We start from the raw sequence: 20,572 nt of genomic DNA, 5'->3' as shown, positions 1-20,572 counted from the left end.
TGCCGGCAGGCTGGTCCACACCATTGGTGTCGGTCTGCTGTTTTCTAACAGTTGAAAATTGCCCCTGGGCAATAAATGCTGGTCTTGCCAGCGATGCCCACATCCCATGAACAAATCAAAAAAATGCGTGTGTGTGTGTTTTAACCCCCACTTTAAACCTTTTGCTTTGTTCTTCTGCAATTTCTTCTCAGTTCTAATGAAGGGCCTTCATTCAAAGGTTAACTTATCTGTTCTCTCCACAAATGCTGACTGACCTACTGTTTCCAGTGTTGTCTGCTTTAGTTTCAGCATACTGGTAACTGTTCAGGTGTGAGCTCACTGTTTCGCACGCTGCACTCTTATCTCAAACGCTGCGTATACTCATATGCAGAAACTATGTTTTGTTTAACAATGGTATTACAGCTGGAAGAGATTGAAGGCATGGATGGAACAAAGGTTGTGAAAGGGGAAATCATTGCCTTGAATGGCAGGATTCAGTCCAAGAAGGGGGTGAAGGAATTCAGTCTTGAGTCTGTCACTGAATTGCACTGCCATAGGTCTGAATTGACACCCACAGAGCAAACAGCCCCTGAGATGACTGTCATTTACATCAACCGGATGGAATATATTGCATTTCAGGTCTGCTATGATATCCAAAACACACTGTAAACATGATGGGGGTGAGATTGGTCTGCACCAGTAGCGTGAAGCGAGCACATAGTGAATCAACACCGATTTACTTTTCTATTGACTCCGAGGGGATGAATGGCCTACTGCTGCCCCTGTGTTCATAGAAGCTCAGGCTTACTCGCACTACATCCCCGTTTATACCTCCAGTAAAATGACTCACCTCTACTTGGCAGTTCCCCCGATGGACCAGCTGAGTTAGAAAGTTACTGTTAACGGATTTCTTCCGTTACTGTCGCAACTATAGGCTGTTAATCCTCCAACAATAACTTCCACTTGATTCTAGCCCAAGTGATTATAAAATAGCAAGTTTAATAGATTGACTTACAAAAGAGTTGCACTACAGCTTTCTTCAAGATTACATTCAACAGAATTATAGTTATAATACAACTATCTAAAGATTACATTAATGACAAGCAATCAAAACAACCTGATCTGTCCGTGAATCCAGGTAGATCAGACCTTAGCCTTTGCGGACTGCCTAAGACAATGGACTGCTGACCATCCCCTCTTGAGAGCTCTGATTTTTGGGAGGGAGCATGCCCTATCTTTATACCATTCGGCTGCGTTGTTCTGTACGTAAGCACCACTGGTCTTATCTCATGGTCGTAAACCGTCCCACTTTGCTGACTCTCAGAAACCACGATGGAGCGTTGATCCTATGTTAGTGTGGCTACCTTATTCCTTATCTCTGCTGCAGAAACAGTTTGTTCCACGTCAGCCTTGAACGTGGCTCCCGCGATGTCTATTGTTTACAGTATGTGGTTTCTTTAGCAACCACATCTCTTGTTTTGGTATAATATACTTTCTTACGTTATAGCATCTAGAAACCGTCCATCTCTTAACTTTGGGTGTTTAGTTCTGAAGTTTCAGCATAGCCTTTGTCTTTTGCAAACTGTCTTTGTTCACATGCACCAAGACACGACTTCACCCCACTCCTATTAACACCACCCTCTTGCTAAATATTTGGGAGCTTTATGCGAGCAATGCAAAATGTTATATTGACCATGCTTGGCTTTAAACCATATTCTTACATCTTCCTCCTCTGAGCTCTAATTTTTATAAGAAATCCAAATTACTATTTCCCTCTTTACTTTAATTTCAATCCCTCTGATTGGTACCAGTGTTTCCTGATTGTTTCATTGATTAGTTGGTTTCTCTCTGGAGCATGTGTCAGTGCCTTGTTTAAAAGGTTTTCTCATTCTCTTGAGCCACATTAACCATTTCATGTCGTGCTGTTGTCAAGTAACTGAGCATGCCTGAGACCCTTTCTTCAGTGCATCTTCATCATGCATTTCCACATACTAGTTGCCTCACACGCAACATATCACAAGATATTAACTTTCTGCTGGCCAGTTTCTTTCTCCTCATGGTATTGATGAATGTGTTTTCCATGGCACACGTCATGTCCAGAAAGGTTAAATCCTGTAAGAGCAACTGTTCTGTTTGAAGAGTGGTTCCAATAGCTCACCAGGATGTAGACCTTTGCAGTCATATCCTTCATCCTGGTCTCTGTTTCCAATTGATGGCAACATACGTTTGTATCTTTCATGTCCACTGTAGCTATTCTTTGGCTTTCAGGTTATCTTATCAAAAGATTAGGGGTGTCTGGAGGTCTTTGCTTATCTCCACCTGCAAGGTCCTGATGTCTCAGGTAGTGACCAGGCTATCAAATGCAGTTTTCTCATTGTTTAGTAAAGGCAAGGACACAAATACCTCCAAGAGAAAGCTATCAATTTACTATTCTCAACTACACTGTCCTGACTTTCATTACATTGTGCACTTATACCAGATTGATATCTTTCGGTAAATCATGCCCAGGTGATTCATTTACCCATAATCACCAGGCCGATGACTTTAGAGAAATTCCCATTTGGTGGTGTAATTTCTCTGTTTCTGTGTTATATTCTCAATCACTTCCTCTCATCCAATTTTACACATCCCATTATATTACCATATTATCTCATTCATGAGCCCTGGAGGAACTTTACTGTCCAATTCAATATTTACAGTTTGGTCCAATGTCTTAATAATATATTTTTTTGTTTGTTTTACTTAAATTCTTCTTGGACCACTTTTATTTATCCCAATTCGAGAGCAGTATTTTTGGACTGACAGGACTTGTCGATATACAATTTTATTTCCTCCACAAAATACTTTCCTCCTTGATACACAGCATTGGGCAAGAACCATTTAGACTGGACTCCTTATATTTTAAAATATAATTTGATTATTCCCTTGTACAGCAACTCATATCAATTTATCTTAAACATTCCAATTTCAGAAACAAATAATATCCAGGCTTTGTGGTTTTACAATAACGACAGAAATGCTTGTAATTACTCCGGGACAGTAATCTACCCCCTCCCCGCCCCCCCGCCCCCTAAAAGTACTCTGTCTTGGAAAACAAATGGGTTAAAGCAAAACAAATCAAAACGTTTCCAAAAGAGGAAAAGCAACTTTGTATACTCTTAGTCAAGAATAGAAGAGTTTTGTTCAAGGCTGATGATTGCTTTTCCTTCTCTATGTAATTTTGGATTTTCAAAATCCAAGCCTTAAGTCTTAGTCCAAAACGTCACCGTGCTGTGACATTTGATATCTGCCGATGTCTGCAGACAAGGTCTTAAATTCTTCGCACACACTGGATGTTTCCTGCACCAACATTTCTCCAGCAAAGGTTGCTCTGTAACTTTGTGAAGCCATTTTTATGCCAAAGAACTACTCTCGGTAATCCTGCACCATCAACACTCATGTGGTCCCAAAAACCATGGTCCCCTGTTTAAAAAGAAACACAGAAAATTCATTGTGGCACTTCTTGAGAGCCCAAGGGGTTAATTTGTCAATTCATGATTTTATGATTTCATTCTGTCACCGTGGGGAAATATCCAATTAAATTATGTCAATTATTTTAAATAAATGCAAAGATTGTTGCTTGGTGAATTAAAAACAGATGTCAGTGTCCTTGGAAGGAGTTAACTTCTTTGCAGAAATGAAACGACGAAGCCAGATATCATTTTTATAAAAACCTGTCGTGTCGTGTCTGGAGATAGCATTTCAGTTCGTTCATCTTAGCTTTTTTAGTTAGTATAACATTTCCAGATTGTTGTCATAGAGACAGAAGATTAAGTTTCATTAAGGACACGTTAGTTTTCACAGCTAAACAAAATTACTTTTGGGAAAACGTTTTCAAACCTTTTTATCTACAAACATTGCAGATCAAATTCGAATTGTTGTTAAAGCATTTAGCATTTATTTAAGATAATACTTATTCAAGCAATCATTGGACCAAAAGCTCTCTCCCCTCTGATGTCCGCTGAACGCTCGTGTCCATCGGGCAATCTCTTTTCTAAGTTCTGTGGGGATGATCATTCGGTTCTGATTACGTACCAATTTATCTATCAAATGTGCCTTTACTGTTACAATAGCTACCAAATATGTTCGATTTCAGGGCAGTTCCAAAGTTTTTTGTAAGAGTTCAGCGGTGGGTAATGGCTTTCCATCCATTGAGGTGAACCCACGTTCCTCCCAGATAGGTAAATAATCAGTCAGTGACAAACAAGTAAAATGGCTGTCTGAGAAAATGCTCGTTCCCCTACATCTATCTGGAGGACATAGGCCACTGTGGCTAATTCAGCTTGTTCTGCTGATCGGCCTCCAGTTAAATCTTTTAATGCACCTGACAGTAACAACTCGGTGGGGGTGTGGGCGGTCATAAGTACAACTTTATCTAATCCGGTGATATAAAGAAATTTGTTAGTGGCCCAGTAGAGTTAAAAGATATTTCTCACCGGCCGTGAACGTCTGTTCCACCAATGATAGTGTTTGAGAGGCATATCTCGTAGAAAATCTCAATGCAATCAGGCAGAGTCAACACGTCTTTGTGAAAGGGAAATCGTGTTTGACTAATTTATTAGAGTTCTTTGAGGAAGTAACAAGCAACGTGGATAAAGGGGATCCTGTAGATGTGGTGTACTTGGATTTCCAGAAGGCTTTTGACAGGGTGCTACATCAAAGGCTACTACACAAAATAAGAGCTCATGGTGTAGGGGGTAACATATTAGCATGGATAAAGGATTGCTTAGCTAACAGGAAACAGAGAGTAGGTATAAATGGGTCATTTTCAGGCTGGCAAGATGTAACGAGTGGAGTGCCACAGGGATCAGTGCTGGGACCTCAACCATTTACAATCGATATCAATGACTTGGATGAAGGGACCAAATGTATAGTTGCTAAATTTGCTGATGACACAAAGGTAGGAGGAAAATAAGTTGTGAAGAGGACATAAGGAGTCTGCAAAGGGATATAGATAGGTTAAGTGAGTGGGCAAAAATTTGGCAGATGGAGTATAATGTGAGAAAATGTGAACTTGTCCACTTTGGCAGGAGGAATAGAAAAGCAGAATATTATTTAAATGGAGAGAGATTGCAGAACTCTGAGGTATAGAGGGATCTGGGTGTTCTAGTACATGAAGTTAGTATGCAGGTACAGCAAGTGATTAGGAAGGTAAATGGAATGTTGTCATTTATTGCAAGGGGAATGGAATATAAAAGTAGAGATGTCTTGCTACAGTTGTACAGGGCATTGGTGAGACCACATCTAGAATACTGTGTGCAATTTTGGTCTCCTTATTTAAGAAAGGACATAATTGCTTTGGAGGCGGTTCAGAGAAGGTTCACTCAACTGATTCCTGGGATGAGGGGGTTATCTTATGAGGAAAGGCTGGACAAGTTGGGCCTGTATACACTGGAGTTTAGAAGAATGAGAGGTGATCTTTTGAAACATAAGATATGAGACCCTGAGGGGACTTGAAGGGGTAGATGCTGAGAGGATGTTTCCCCTTGTGGGAGAAACTAGAACTAGGGGACACAGTTTAAAAATAAGGGTTCTCCCATTTAAGACAGAGATGAGGAGAAATTTTTTCTCTCAGAGGGTCGTGAGTCTATGGAACTCCCTTCCCCAGAAAGTGGTGGAGGCAGGGTCACTGAATATTTTTAAGTCTAAGTTAGATAGATTCCTGATTAACAAGGGAGTCAAGGGTTATAGTAGTTAGACGGGAAAGTAGGGTTGAGGTGACAATCAGATCAGCCATGATCTTATCAAATGGCAGAGCAGGCTCGAAGGGGCCGAATAGCCTACTCCTGCTCTTAATTCGTATGTTTGTTTATGCCACAGGCACCTGAACACCTGGAGCAAAACAGCCGACGTTGCAATGTCGCTGTTCGCTACTTTGAGCAAGTATGGTTTGCCAGCCTTTGGGGTTTAATTTTAATCCACTCACTGTGATCATTTCTAACAATTCTTTTAACAGATCGTAATGAAAAATGAAGGGGGAGTTGTGAAATCCCTGTGATAAACAGGTCCAGGTATACTGTTGCTCCCGCAGGGTGAAAGCAAATTTATACTGACACTGACTGGTCAATCTGTGCTACTCAGTCTATTCTGCCACACTCATTCTTGTGTTGTGCCCAACAGGAGGCGGTCATTACAGTTGACCAAATTCTCTCCGTTCGTGTCAGGGGCTCACTGCAAGGTCACATTGACCTTGTATCCCTATTAGCAGCCCTCCTTGCGGAGAGTCTGCACCCTTTTGCCACAAACACATATTTACCATGTCCACTACCACATTGTTCTTTCCCATCCAATCTACTCCTGTCGTTTTTAAGTCCACACTAACATGTGGCGAGTGTTTACATCCCCTACTGTGACTTCAGTCTCTACCTTCTTCCCCGTATCTCCTCCTCCTCCAAGGCCCCCTAGCTCTATAGTGCCTTGAAGTTCAAATTGTTGGTTAAGTGTGCTCTATACCACGGTATGTGATGCACCAGTATCCACTAGCAATATCTGTCCCTGACTTTCATGGGGTGGAGCTGAGCTGTTTATGCTTCCACACTTGGAGGGGAGGTAAATGCTGGGGAAGGGTAGGATCAGAGTTATCTAAGTGCTTCTTCAAGAATTCTATCTCCTGTCTCAGAGTGTCTATCTCGGATTTTATCCTTTTCTCCAGCTGCTGTATTTTCTTTTGACGGTGGGTATGATCTCCCGCTCCTGCTACACCACGCTGGTTGTCCTGGTTTTTGAGTTGGGACTCCTCGTAGGACACTAGTTAACTCATCTACCTTCTTTTATCACATTTTATCCTGCCCTTCCTGTCATTGTAGTTTGGCATTACATGTTACTCATTTTCTGGCTCTATTAGCACCTTCGGTTTGAAGGTAATCTACTGACGCAGCCAAAGTCATGTTGTAAGCAATTGTCTGAGCTAATTGATTTTCCACCTCTAGTTTTTGTTCCATCAACTTTTTGTTGAGGTCTCCCTCGGTTCCTAATTGTTTTCTAAGTTTTATAATTTGCTGTCCTTGCTATAACACAACTACAGCTTCCCAATTTTCCTTTTTCACATGCTTTTCGTGGGGATGATCTTAACCAACTTTCCGAGCTGTTCTAGGTTTTCTGCTTTTTCTATCAAGGAGATACGAGATAGCCTTTATTTAATCTTTTCTGGTTTTCGGTCACTTTTTCTGACCACAGCCAATCACAAAATAAAAAATGAGTGCTGTCAGAGCTATCAGCTTTCATATTTCAGTACAACCAAGATGATCATTTTAAAATTATCAAAATTGATGCCCTGGACTAGATAACAAGATATCTTTCTTTGATTTACAGTTACACACAACATTAACTCCTTATACATCAATTCACACCCACCAATACTCAACACAACTTCAATCAAATTAATTTTCATATGCGATAATCTCGTGTCCGGAATTTGAGACACTCAAGTTTATATAAGAACCAGAATTTTACTGTGGCCACAATAAAAGTCTGGTTTCCACAATTTAATAAGTTAGTTAATCTCAATAACTACAATTTTAATTCAGCAATATCAAAATTGAACACATGACAAAACAGATAAAATTATCAATATAGCACGTTTTTAATAAAACCCAGTAAATTACATTGTCTTCCGTTTCGTTCTTCTTCAGGCGTGCCTTTCCAAAAACTGTGAAAATACTGGAAATAACTGCTTTCACACCTAAGCAAAATCTTTGATACATTACACAAAAGAGGAAAACACATAACAAGCATGAAAAAGGGGCCATAGCCCGCAACAGCGAAAAGAAAGCATTCACATTGGTGACAAGCTTTTTAAAGAGACAGTACACTGAAAACAAAAGAACACATTATGTAGCTTGTGATTCTCTCCCTTTCTCCTTCTTGATTCCATCATTGAACCCCATTCTGTACCGACTCAAAGTCTCAAGCTCACAGTCTGTGTCCTCAGCCAAGCCTGGTGTGGTGAAGGTCCCTCCATCTTTCTTTTTGTTCTTCTTTCAACCTACCCTTCCAAATTTCAACTTCCTCTCTCAACCTCCCTAACTCCTGTGGCTGAAACAACAAGACTCCTGCTTTCCAATCCTCCTTTTTAATTTCCTTCTCCCTTACCTGTTTCTTCATCTTAGTCTCTACCTCACATAAAGTCTGAAAGAAGTTCCTATTTTAACTCCTCGTCCTTCTGCACAATTTCTTTCCTATTTTCTCAAGGGCATGCATTACCCTAATATTGAATTCTCCACATACGTGTGGATTGTCCAGCATAAACCATCCGGTGCACTCGCCATAGTTTATTCTCCCACAGGTTTCAGGTGTGGCCACCTCATTCGGTCACAACCACTTCCTCCCCGTCCCGTCGGAATACAGTCAATTCTCTTAACACTAGCTACTTCAAACTTTAAATCTCAGGCCCACCCAGGGACACCATTGTTAGCAGATTTCTCCCATTACTGTCACAACTATGGGTTGTTAATCCTTCAACAATAACTTCCGCTTGATTGTAGCTTGAGTGGTTATAAAATAGCAGGTTTAATAAATTGACTTACAACAGAGTTGCACTACAGCTGTCCTCAACATTACATTCAACAGTGTCATAGTTATAATACAACTGTCTAAAGATTACATTAATGACATGCAATCAATACAACCTGATTTGTCTGTGAATCCAGATAGATCAGACCTTAGCCTTCATGGACTACCTGTGGCAATGAACATCTGACCATCCCGTCTTGATAGCTCTAACTTTTGGGAGGGAGCTTGCCCTATCTTTGTACTATTCGGCTGTGTTGTTCTGTACTTAAGTCTTACCTCATGGTCGTAAACCATCCCACTTTGTTGACTCTCAGAAGCTACCAAGGAGTGTTTATCCTATGTTAGCGTGGCTACCTTATTCCTTATCTCTGCTGCAGAAACAGCTTGTTCCAGGTCAGCCTTGAACATGGCTCCCATGACGTCTATTGTTTACAGTGTGTGGTTTCTTTAGCAACCTCATCTCTTGTTTTGGTATAAACCACCTTCTGACCTTCTAGCATCTAGAAACGGGCCATTTTTTGACCTTTGGATGTTTAGTTCTGAAGTTTAAGCATAGCCTTTGTCTTTTGCAAACTGTCTTTGTTCACACACACCGAGACATGACTTCACCCCCTCCTATTAAAACCGCCGTCTTGCTAAATGTTTGGGAGCTTTATGCGAGTTATACGAGATGGGATATTGATCATTCTTGACTTTAAACCATATTCTTACTGTTACTGAGTCGGAAAAACCGGGGTGGGGGGAGGGATGAGAACCTGAGCCTTGCTGGCTGACGCCAAAGACCCAATTCATCAGTGAACCACACACTGTACAGAATGAAAAGTCCAATATTTGTTTTTTGCAAGTACTTGTAGAGCATTGTTATGATGTGGAATGCACTACCTGAAAGGATGGTGGAAGCAGATTCAACAGTAAGTTTCAAAAGGGAATTAGATATATACTTGAAAAAGAGAAATTTGCAGGGCTCTGGACAAAGACCAAGGTAGTGGGACTAATTGGATAGCTCTTTCAAAGAGCCGGCACAGAAACGATGGGCTGAACAGCCTCCTTCTGTGCTGCATGATTCTGTGATTGTAGCTCATGGCAGCTTTCATAAAGGAAACAACCCTGACATAGCAATGATTCCAAAATATGTGCACCTATTTTTTTTTCAGCTCTTCAAAGGCAAGTTTTATTTCTGTCTTGGAGAAGACATAAGAAACATCACCAACAAATCCGATTGCTTTCAAGCTAACTACAAGTGGACCCGTCACAAGTACAACTTTGACAACCTGGGGCAGGTACGGGAGGATTTGAGAGGCATGTTATGCAGGGGCATGCACTCCAAACTCGCTGGGGGAGGTCGCTGGGCTGATGATACAGTCTTGGTGTTGCTGTGTCAGGAACGCTCATTGAGTGCCGGCCATACACCTACACCCAAACGAGCTGACCTCATAATGCAAGGCCAGCTCATTGAAATATTTCTCAGGTGTGTTGGCAGGTAGTGCCCGAGGCTCCAGGAGTGGTACATGGGGTTGACCCACAATATCAGGCACCCGCAATAAAATGCAGTGGGGATTTAGTTCAGAAAGGGCAGCCCTCAGAGATGGAGAGGACCACCTGGATCACATTTTTTCAGACAAGCCCCCTCTTGTTACCTGTTGATAACGGGCACTGTGCGTCTGGAACACTAATCAGCCACATTATGGTGAGGCCTCCTTTATTTGCATAATTTTGGGGGCTTTCATGAGTCTCGGGCACAGTTTGTACAGGATGTTTTGGGTGTGTGGTAGGCCTGAGATCTCCACATCCAATAATAACAGAGCACCCACCATCACATTAGCAGCCCTTGTACATTTAAGCATTCACATAAGGTGTTGGCCGTGGCTCAGTTGGTAGCACTCTCCTCTCCAAATCAGAAGGTTGTGGGTTCACGGCCCACTCCAGAGACTTGAGCACAATGAATTTAATTATATTTTGCTACTTGCTCCCTGTTTTTAGTAGCGTTTCTTTTTTGCACTTTTCAATATTAAGTGCTACTCATAATTCATTTACCTGTCGTTATGTTTTAATTTCTTCTCCTGCCCTCTGAACAGTGTGCTTTTCTTCATGATTTGATATCATCTGTAAATTTAGACATTCTACTGTTAATGACAACAGATCAGTCACAATTATTGCAAATAGCAGGCCCCAAGGCCAACCCTGTGATACTCTACTGGTGACAAATATCCAGTTAGAAGTGCTACAGTAGACCACTGCCCTCTTTCCAATTATTCAGTCAATTTATTATCCAATATATTACTGTATCCTTTATCCCAGGAGCTTTCAATTTAAATGAAGAATGTTGGAAGTGACCCTTTCAAGTGCCTTCTAGAAATTAAGATGTATAACATACATCCCATATATTATATCTTCAAAGAGTGCTTATAATACAACTTGCATTTTTTTAGCCCTCGATCATGTGAAAATACCTCAAAACACACACACTATAGTGACTGTTGTTATGTAAGCTGAAGCAGCAGCCATTTGCACCTTCAGCTGCCATCTTGTAAAAGAAAGAAAGAAAGATTTGCATTTATATAGCATCTTTCATGACCACAGGATGCCCCAAAATGCTTTACAGTCAATGAAGTAATTTTGAAGTGTAGTCACTGTTGCAAAGTAGGAAATGCAGCCAATTTGCGCACAGCAAGGTCCCACAAACAGCAAGTGATAATGACCAGACAATTTGTTTTTTAATGATGTTGGTTGAGGGATAAACATTGGCCAAGGCACTGGGGAGAATTCCCCTGCTCTTCTTCAAAATTGTGCCGTGGGATCTTTTACATCCACCTGAGAGGGCAGACGGGGCCTCAGTTTAACGTCTCATCTGAAGGACAGCACCCCTGACAGTGCAGCACTTCCTCAGTAATGCACTGGAATTTCAGCCTAGAATTTGTGTTCAATTCCTTGGATGTGGATCTTAAAAAACATGTACATTTGCAGTTAGGAAACTCAAGGGAGTTCATGCAGAATTTAACAACATCACATTGTTCTTTTATGGCCAACTGGCGAAGAGAAAAAAAAACTTTTTTTTAATTAAAGACAATTTGTATATCTATGTTACGTGGCTTTTGTCAAAGTTGACATTCGAAAACATATTTACAAAATATGCAGTTAACAAACAGCTGTGAAGTGATGTTGATTGAGGGAGCAGCATTGGCCAAGACACCAGAAGAATTCTTGCTCTTCCTTAATTAGTGCTATTGCACCTTTAACATTTGTTTGAACAGGTAGACAGGACCTCAGTATAACATCTCATTGAAAAACAGCCTCTCTGACAAACAACAGTGCCTCACGACTGCCAGACCTAGATTTGCGCACAAGTTTTGGCGTGAGACTGATGCAGAAGTGAGAGTTCTACCAACTGATCCAAGCTAACATATAATAAATTTGATAGGCATCACCTGGCTCTGGGTTGGAATTATTATTCTTATCCAGTTTATCCTGAATTGTTCACATTAAGTAGGAGGAGGCTCGTGCGGAGCATAAACACCAGCACAGATCAGTTAGGTTGAATGGCCTGTTTCTGTGCTGTAAATTCTGTGTAATTCTGTGTAAAATAGAGTCCACTGTTTTTCCTACTATTTTCCAACAATTCCCTTGATCTTTATTGGAACATCAGTGGCTATTTTCCCATCTTCTAATACTATTGCTGCATTTCATGAACTATGAAAAATTGGGGGCATAACTCTTGTGCTACTACTCCCATTCCTTTATTAAATTCTACTTAATTGTCACCTAATTATAAATGTTAGAAGTTGATATTGTAAGCCTGTTCTAAATTCTTAAACATTTGGCATTCGTTTTGTTCTGACATTTAGCATAATCTTTGAAATGAAAATGTTATACTGCTGCAGTGGTGGGAGTTCTGTTTAAGTAGCAAGTAATCAAGGTGTTTGCTGGCAGGGAGTGTAGGAAGTGCCTTTGACCAGTGCAGTCCTGATTCAGAGTGAGTGATGCTTGTGTATCTTCAATAGAAAGTGATTAATTCTCCAACACTGTCAATACTCATTTCAGTGATCACCCCTGCATAATATATGATTAATCACATGTTAGCGCATCTAATAAGCTGATATTTTCTCCTCCCAACAGGCCCTGATGTCTTTGTTTGTTCTCGCATCGAAGGATGGGTGGGTTGACATTATGTATGATGGTTTGGATGCAGTGGGAGTGGATCAACAGGTAAGATAGAATTGAAATGTCATAATTGTTCTGTGTGAAATTGCAAACCTTGTCAGAATCGATGTATATATTGTGATATTATTGTGCCTGCTCCTCACAGTCCCAATGAGTTCCCATATCCCAATCCCTTAACCATGTGAGAACTCCTGCAGCATTTTGCTCCATATTTAAATTTATTGGGTGTGACGCTAATATTTTTTTTAAAAGCATGTTGATTGCAATGGTAGAAACACAAACATTTACAATGGTTGTACCACAAACATTCTCAATGGTATAAGCATCACCATACCCAATGGTCATAACACCAACATTCCCAATAGTCGTACCACCAACATTCCCAATGGTATAGGCATCACTATACCCAATGGCCATAGCATCAACATTCCCAGTGGTTGAGACATCACCATACCCAATGGTCATAGCACCAACATTCCCAGTGGTCATACCTTGACATCAAGGCATCATTTGAATGAGTGTGGCACCAAGGAGCCCTAGTAAAATTGAAGTCAATGGGAATCAGGGGGAAAACTCTCCAGTGGCTGGAGTCATACCTAGCACAAAGGAAGATGGTAGTGGTTGTTGGAGGCCAATCTTCTCAGCCCCATTGCTGCAGGAGTTCCTCAGGGCAGTGTCCTAGGCCCAACCATCTTCAGCTGCTTCATCAATGACCTTCACTCCATTATAAATTCAGAAATGGAGATGTTCGCTGATGATTGCACAGTGTTCAGTTCCATTTGCAACCCCTCAGATAATTAAGCAGTCCGTGCCTGCATGCAGCAAGACCTGGACAACATCCAGGCTTGGGCTGATAAGTAGCAAGTAACATTTGCGCCAGACAAGTGCCAGGCAATGACCATCTCCAACAAGAGAGAGTCTAACCAAGTCCCCTTGGCTTTCAATGGTATCACCATTACCAATTCCCCCACCATCAACATCCTGGGGGTCACCATTGACCAGAAACTTAACTGGACCAACCACATAAAATATTGTGGCAACAAGAGCATGTCAGAGGCTGGGTATTCTGCAGCGAGTGACTCACCTCCTGACTCTCCAAAGCCTTTCCACCATCTACAAGGCACAAGTCAGGAGTGTGATGGAATACTCTCCACTTGCCTGAATGAGTTCAGCTCCAACAACACTCAAGAAGCTCGACACCATCCTGGACAAAGCAGACCGCTTGATTGGCACCCCATCCATCACCCTAAACATTCACTCCCTTCACCACCGGCGCACCGTGGCTGCAGTGTGTACCATCTATAGGATGCACTGCAGCAACTCGCCAAGGCTTCTTCGACAGCACCTCCCAAACCCGCGACCTCTAACACCTAGATGGACAAGGGCAGCAGGTACATGGGAACAACACCACCTGCACGTTCCCCTCCAAGTCACACACCATCCCGACTTGGAAATATATCGTCATTCCTTCATCGTCGCTGGGTCAAAATCCTGGAACTCCCCACCTAACAGCACTGTGGGAGACCCTTCACCACATGGACTGCAGCGGTTCAAGAAGGCGGCTCACCATCAAAAATGCAATAAATGCTGGCCTTGCCAGCGATGCCCACATCCCATGAACGAATAAAAAAAAAACAACATTCCCAATAGCACAGGCATCATCATACCCAATGGTTATGGCACCAACATTCCCAATGGTCATACCACCAACATTTCCAATGGTACAAGCATCACCATACCCAATGGTTATAGCACCAACATTCCCAATGGTACAGGTATCACCATACCCAATGGTCATAGCACCAACATTCCCAATGGACATAGCACCAACATTCCCAATGGTACAGGCATCATTATACCTATTGGTTATTGCACCAACATTCCCAATGGTACAGGCATCATTATACCTATTGGTTATAGCACCAACATTCCCAATGGTACAGGTATCACCATACCCAATGGTCATAGCACCAACATTCCCATTGGACATAGCACCAACATTCCCAATGGTACAGGCATCATTATACCTATTGGTTATAGCACCAACATTCCCAATGGTTGTACAACCAACATTCCCAATGGTACAGGCATCACCATACACAATGCTCATAACATAAATATTTACAATGGTTGTAGCACCAACATTCCCAATGCTACTTGTACCAATATTCCCAAGGCAGTAGAACTAACATTCCCAATAGGAGTAGCACCATCCATTCCGATTGCTAATAGCATCATCCATTCCCAATGATAGTAGCACCATCCATTCCCAGTGGTCATAAGCACCAACATTCCCAATAACAATATCACCATCCATTCACAATGGGAGTAGCACCACCATTCCCACTGGAAGTAGGACCATCATTTCCAATGGGAGTGGCACAATCATTACTATGAGCTGGTGGTATCTTGGATAGATCATTGCTGGTATTCCCTTATGTGTGGTTGCTATCAGATTATTATGCTTGAAAGTGAGAGAGAAGGAGGAGGAGATGCACAAATTTTAACCTACCTTACAATGAAAGCTTTAGACGGTGACAGAAACCATGCCCAAATAAGGTACCAATTCACAAATTGAATCTACTGCTCCCTGCATTTTATATTAGTGGCTTGTGATTCCAATCTGTTACGTAGTGTGATCCCAGTACTGATCTCCCACTGGGGTATTGTAGATACCCCTGGAGTTGCACTCCAAATTGGATTGCAGACCTTCTATCCTATGCATCATCAGCACACATGGAAACGGGCTATGGACTCTTCCACACTAGTCACCATGTGCTGAAAGCTGTTGGACATTCTCTCCAATGGCTGCAGCCGCTGTTCGCGCTCAGAAACCATCCTTCTTTGAAAAGAAGAGTCCACATCCCTGTCCCCAACAGCCAAGAATGGGCATGAGCTGACTCTCCATCCAAATGTTCCTCCTGTGCCACTTGTTCACTCGTGCTCAGTGCGCTCTCCTCAAACTCATTAACTATCTGCACGCCCCACAGTGTTACTGCAGAGTTAGATTGAAGGACACAACGTGTTGTGAGCTACATGGATCATCCATTTCTCTAACTGCAGCCTCAGCTTCCTATGTCATATCAATAGAAAGAGAACAGGAACAAGTGCTACAATAATGTGCTAATAATAACTTCATTGGATGAGGCAGCCAGCTAAATGAATGGTAATGCTTAAGTGCAATTAGTGACTGACCAAATATGATGGGAAATAAATGAAGGATAACTTTGCCAGCAACCCTGAGCTAGGGCCAGACTTCCCAGTTCAGAATCTCCTGCTTCCTCTACATTCCCGTTTCCCCGGATCTGCAGGGTCAGCTCCTCAAATGCTGTAAGAGGACATGGAATTGGGCGCTTTCCTCTCATGTACATTCTCTCCCTCTTGTCATGTGCAGTTTTCCCCCCAAACAGTAGAATGAATTGAGTACTTGACAATGTTAGTGTGAAACACACCAATAATATAATACATGGAAGGAGTTATCAAGCAGTGCAGCAGTTGGTTAGTAAAGGAGGCATTGTTGGGAAAGGGAGGTGCAGGGATGTGTATCTTGGGACATAAGGAGCAACCATGGGGATCTAGTCAAGTAGTGCAAGGGAGAGAATGTACATTCTATTCATACTTAGTAAACTGGATACCAGTTGGCTGAAGTTGGAATCCCCAACAGAGCACTCCTGGCGAGGTTATTAAACAACTTCTGTCACTGCAGCCAGGGCCGCTGCATTGTGCTGCCAGCACTAACGTGATCCTCTACCTCCTGCCAAGCACCTGGACCCACCCTTCAGCCCATCCGACATCAGTGGGGAAGAGGATCTTCCTCCTCTGCTGCAATTGATGCAACAAACTTCCACCACCTCTTCACAGAACAGAGGCAGAGGAGGTCCTGTTGCTGTAATGCTTGCTTACTGGCCCGGTTCTCTGCTTTAAGGAGCTTATTCCACCCTCCACCAATGGCCCTGTAAGACCTATAGCAGCACTCGCTTTTCCACCCCCTAAGGAGTGAGCAATCAACGGTAGGTGTTCCATCACAACTGGCCCTAGTCCATTCTGTGCTACAGTGCTGAACCTGGAAAGATGAGCTCAGCGCTGGCGCTTGCAAACATCGCACTACCCAATTTATGCTGAGCTGCCATGCCAGCACGAAAATGGGCCTGCAGTGTGTCCTGGATGGGAAAGCACGCCCATTCCCTCGCACTAACACCCAACACCTTAATGGGCACCAAATCTCACCGTGCAAGTCAAGTTAAAGACCATTGCAACTGGTGCAGTAAAATGTTATGACAGATTCTTTCTGTTAAAAAAGCATTTGGAATTCTGGGCTTTATTAACAGAGGCATAGAGTACAAAAGCAAGGAAGTTATGCTAAACCTTTATAAATCACTGGTTAGGCTTCAGTTGGTGCATTGTGTCTAATTCTGGGCACCACACTTTAGGAAGGAAGGCAAGGCCTTAGAGAGGATGCAGAGGAGATTTACTAGAATGGTACCAGGGATGAGGGACTTCAGTTATGTGGAGAGACTGGAGAAGCTGGGATTGTTCTCCTTAGAGCAGAGAAGGTTAAAGGGGGATTTAAAAGAGGTGTTCAAAATTTTGAGGGGTTTTGATAGAGTAGAAGGGGAGAAACTGTTTCCACTGGCAGGAGGGTCAGTAACCAGAGGACACAGATTTAAGGTGAGCAAATAAGGAGAAATTTCATTACGCAGCGAGTCCTTATGATCTGGAATGCACTGCCTGAAAAGGGTGGTGGAAGCAGATTCAATAATAACTTTCAAAAGGGAATTGGATAAATACTTGAAGGGGAGAAAAATTTGCAGGGCTACGGGGAAAGAGCAGGGGAGTGCGACTAATTGGATAGCTGTTTCAAAGAGCCGGCACAGGCATGATGGGCCGAATGGCCTCTTTCTGTGCTGTATGATTCTAAGCTCTTTATTAAGTTGCTGCCTTCACGTTTCCAGCCGATCATGAACTACAACCCGTGGATGCTCCTTTACTTCATCTCCTTCCTGCTGATTGTGGCCTTCTTCGTGCTCAACATGTTCGTCGGGGTGGTGGTAGAGAACTTCCACAAGTGCCGGCAGCACCAGGAGGCGGAGGAGGCCAAGCGCCGTGAGGAGAAGCGCCTCCGACGCATGGAAAAAAAGAGACGGAGTAAGGAGAAACAGCTGGCTGGTCGGTAGTCTTTCCTGTATCTTTCTGAGTCGTGCTTGACCTTTGACACCACTTCCCAGTGCCTGGCAATTCGGATATCCCAGAGCATGTCAGTTAGGCCTCTGCATGATAGAATGAACTGGTCTAGAAATAAAATCCCATCGACCCACGTGAAAAAAAAAAGTTTGTTTTTTTTTGCATAGTTGCCCTGTCATACCTCGCTTGCATGTTTTGGCAGCAAACCCCTCAGAGGGCATACTGTCTTTTACCCAAAACATTTTCATGAGTATAGTACACGAAAAGTGCTACACACAGTAGTGCAAAGATATTATTGGCTCCAAAATGCCATCAGTTGTTTATCACTGTTGCACGATACTCTTCCAGTTGAAGGGGGTGATGTCTTGCACTATTGGCGTGTAAGTGCACTCACTCTTTGTTTTATTGGGTTCTTGTGTTACAATCTACATCACGACTGCTTTTCAACCGTTCACTGAAAGCTACAACTTGGGACACACCTGCAAATGGTCTTCAACACGGCATATCTGCAGGCAATACCGTACTTCTTGTGTACTTCAGTCAAACAGTGTCTTGCACAGAAACCTATTCTATTTTAAAATTGAAGTCTATCAGGAAATCGAAATGGAAAGGGAGAAAGTTCCACGAGAAATGATTGTGTCATATATTTCAGCGATGGTGGAATCAATGAATTCATGAGGTAATGATCTCTCCCATGTGCTGAATAAAAACGACTTGACTACAGCTGCCAACGTTAATGTATGTGGCTGCTACACTTTGTGTGGTGGTAGTAGGTCGAAATAATAAAATTGAACTGTTTATCAGAGAGGAGGCAGTGGGCGGTTATTATAGGAAGAAGCTGTGTTATGTGGTTGCAGGATTAGTTAAGAAACCTTACAGAGCATGGCATGATATCCTGGCACCTGGCCTGCTGTTGTATACTGGTGTGCCATTCTACCGTTATATATGGGTAGATGGTATATGTTATATATTTCAATATACTACTGGGATATCTTGACGTGTTTGTCTGTTAGCTTATCGTGGATTTTTTAAGTTCTGCTCCATAAAGGCTTTACATCATGCTGTATTCACAACATACCACTTTGAGCCTACTTTAAATTTACTTTATAGGGTAGGTAGGTAGGTGTGAAATCAGACGTGGGCGGGGACGCAAAACAGGTGGAACCACATTTGCCGACCGTTATACGACATATTCAGTTCTATTGAAACCAGTGAGACTGAATATCGGGCAGGGTGATCGATGTGATGCCGCCAGTTTATATTTCCAAACTGGGAATGTAACTGTTATCCTTAATTGTAAAAAGGTGTTTCTCTGTATAGCATTACATGGCACTCTCACACAGGGCTTGAAGTTGCTAAGTTGCAGTTAGTTGTGGCTGGTACAGTTTATGCCGTTTTGCGTCTAGTTTCTGGGTTTGGTGTTGTTCAGATGTCTTCACCCCTAGTTGGACGGGTGTGCATCACTCAGCTTGGCCAATTGCCAGGTTCTTCCTGTAGAGGTAATTATTTGTTAAAAGCTGAAGGTCGGCCATTCCAACTATAGGCAAGGTGGAAGCTGCCCAAAGTTGCAGTGTGTTTGCATTTTTGAGAAACTTCACCTACTGTTTCTTTTAGAAATTAATTGACATTTTTACAAAATTAGAAACAGCAGGCGTCCTCCCAACAACTCAGTTTATAACTTCTCAATCCAATGTTAAACAAATTCATGCAGACCAGCAAGGTCCTAGGCTCAATCCCTGTATGTACAGAGTTAGCAGATGTCAGCCAGGTTAGGTGTGTTGGGTCCCTAGATATACAGGGATAGCAGATATCAGCCAGGTTAGGTGTGTTGGGTCCCTAGGTGTACAGGGATAGCAGATATCAGCCAGGTTAGATGTGTTGGGTCCCTACATATACAGGGATAGCAGATATCAGCTAGGTTAGGTGTGTTGGGTCCCTACATATACAGGGATAGCAGATATCAGACAGATTAAGTATGCACCATCCCTAGATGCACGGAGTTAGAAGATCTCAGCCAGGGTAAGTGTACTGGATCACTAGTATGTACAGAGATAGCAGATCTCAACCAGAGTAAGTATGGTCCATTGCCGGTATGTAAAGAATTAACAGTTCTTAGGCAGGATAAATGTGGTCCATTCCCAGTACATACCGGGCGTTAGCAGATCTCAGTCAGGGTAGTTTTATGGGGGCTACAATTGGCTTCAACACCCTTGGGATAGAGAGGAGACAAATCAGCCACTGTCCCTGCTCCTTATCATAGTCCAGTGATCCCTGCTGGAAAGTGTGGACGTTGGGTCAGGACGTTGGCTGGACGTGTGCCTGTGATGCCCTGTATAGTTGACTGTCCTGCCAGCACTCATGAAGATTAGACAATCGGGTGAGGTACCTTGCTGCACCCCATGCCCATTGAACTTTACCCCAGCAGAAGTTCACACCTTCAGATGATGAGGAGGACAGAAAATTAGATGGGCACGAAATCGGCAATATCAGAAATGACTTGTTTTTCGGTTTCTGAAAGCAAAGTGGCTTCAGGATCTTTTTCTTAGCAAAGTTCTACCCCGAGGAAGTCTTTTGAGTCCATTCCTATAGAATGTGTTTGTAATCAATGAGTTTTGTTATTTTTGGGTTTCTGTCTGATTATAATAAAATTGTTTTCGTTCTTTATTCAAAGATATCCAATTAAAAATAACTATAATACAAATTA

At 42.4% G+C, this 20,572-nt stretch overlaps 1 protein-coding gene across 1 annotated transcript in view; it reads left to right on the top strand.

The window, feature by feature from the left end:
* cacna1g (calcium channel, voltage-dependent, T type, alpha 1G subunit) overlaps positions 1-20,572 on the top strand; it is a 369,805-nt gene that overhangs the window by 264,159 nt on the left and 85,074 nt on the right. Inside the window, exons 22-24 of the mRNA XM_068004449.1 lie at positions 9,684-9,809; positions 12,643-12,732; positions 17,640-17,832. Of these exons, the coding sequence (XP_067860550.1) occupies positions 9,684-9,809; positions 12,643-12,732; positions 17,640-17,832 (409 nt within the window). The remainder of the gene's footprint in view (positions 1-9,683; positions 9,810-12,642; positions 12,733-17,639; positions 17,833-20,572) is intronic.

This window comes from Heptranchias perlo, chromosome 23, assembly GCF_035084215.1.
Source record: "Heptranchias perlo isolate sHepPer1 chromosome 23, sHepPer1.hap1, whole genome shotgun sequence".
NCBI lineage: Eukaryota > Metazoa > Chordata > Chondrichthyes > Hexanchiformes > Hexanchidae > Heptranchias > Heptranchias perlo.
The sequence above is the reverse complement of the archived record's forward strand: the minus strand, read 5'-3'. Positions and strand labels throughout refer to the sequence as shown.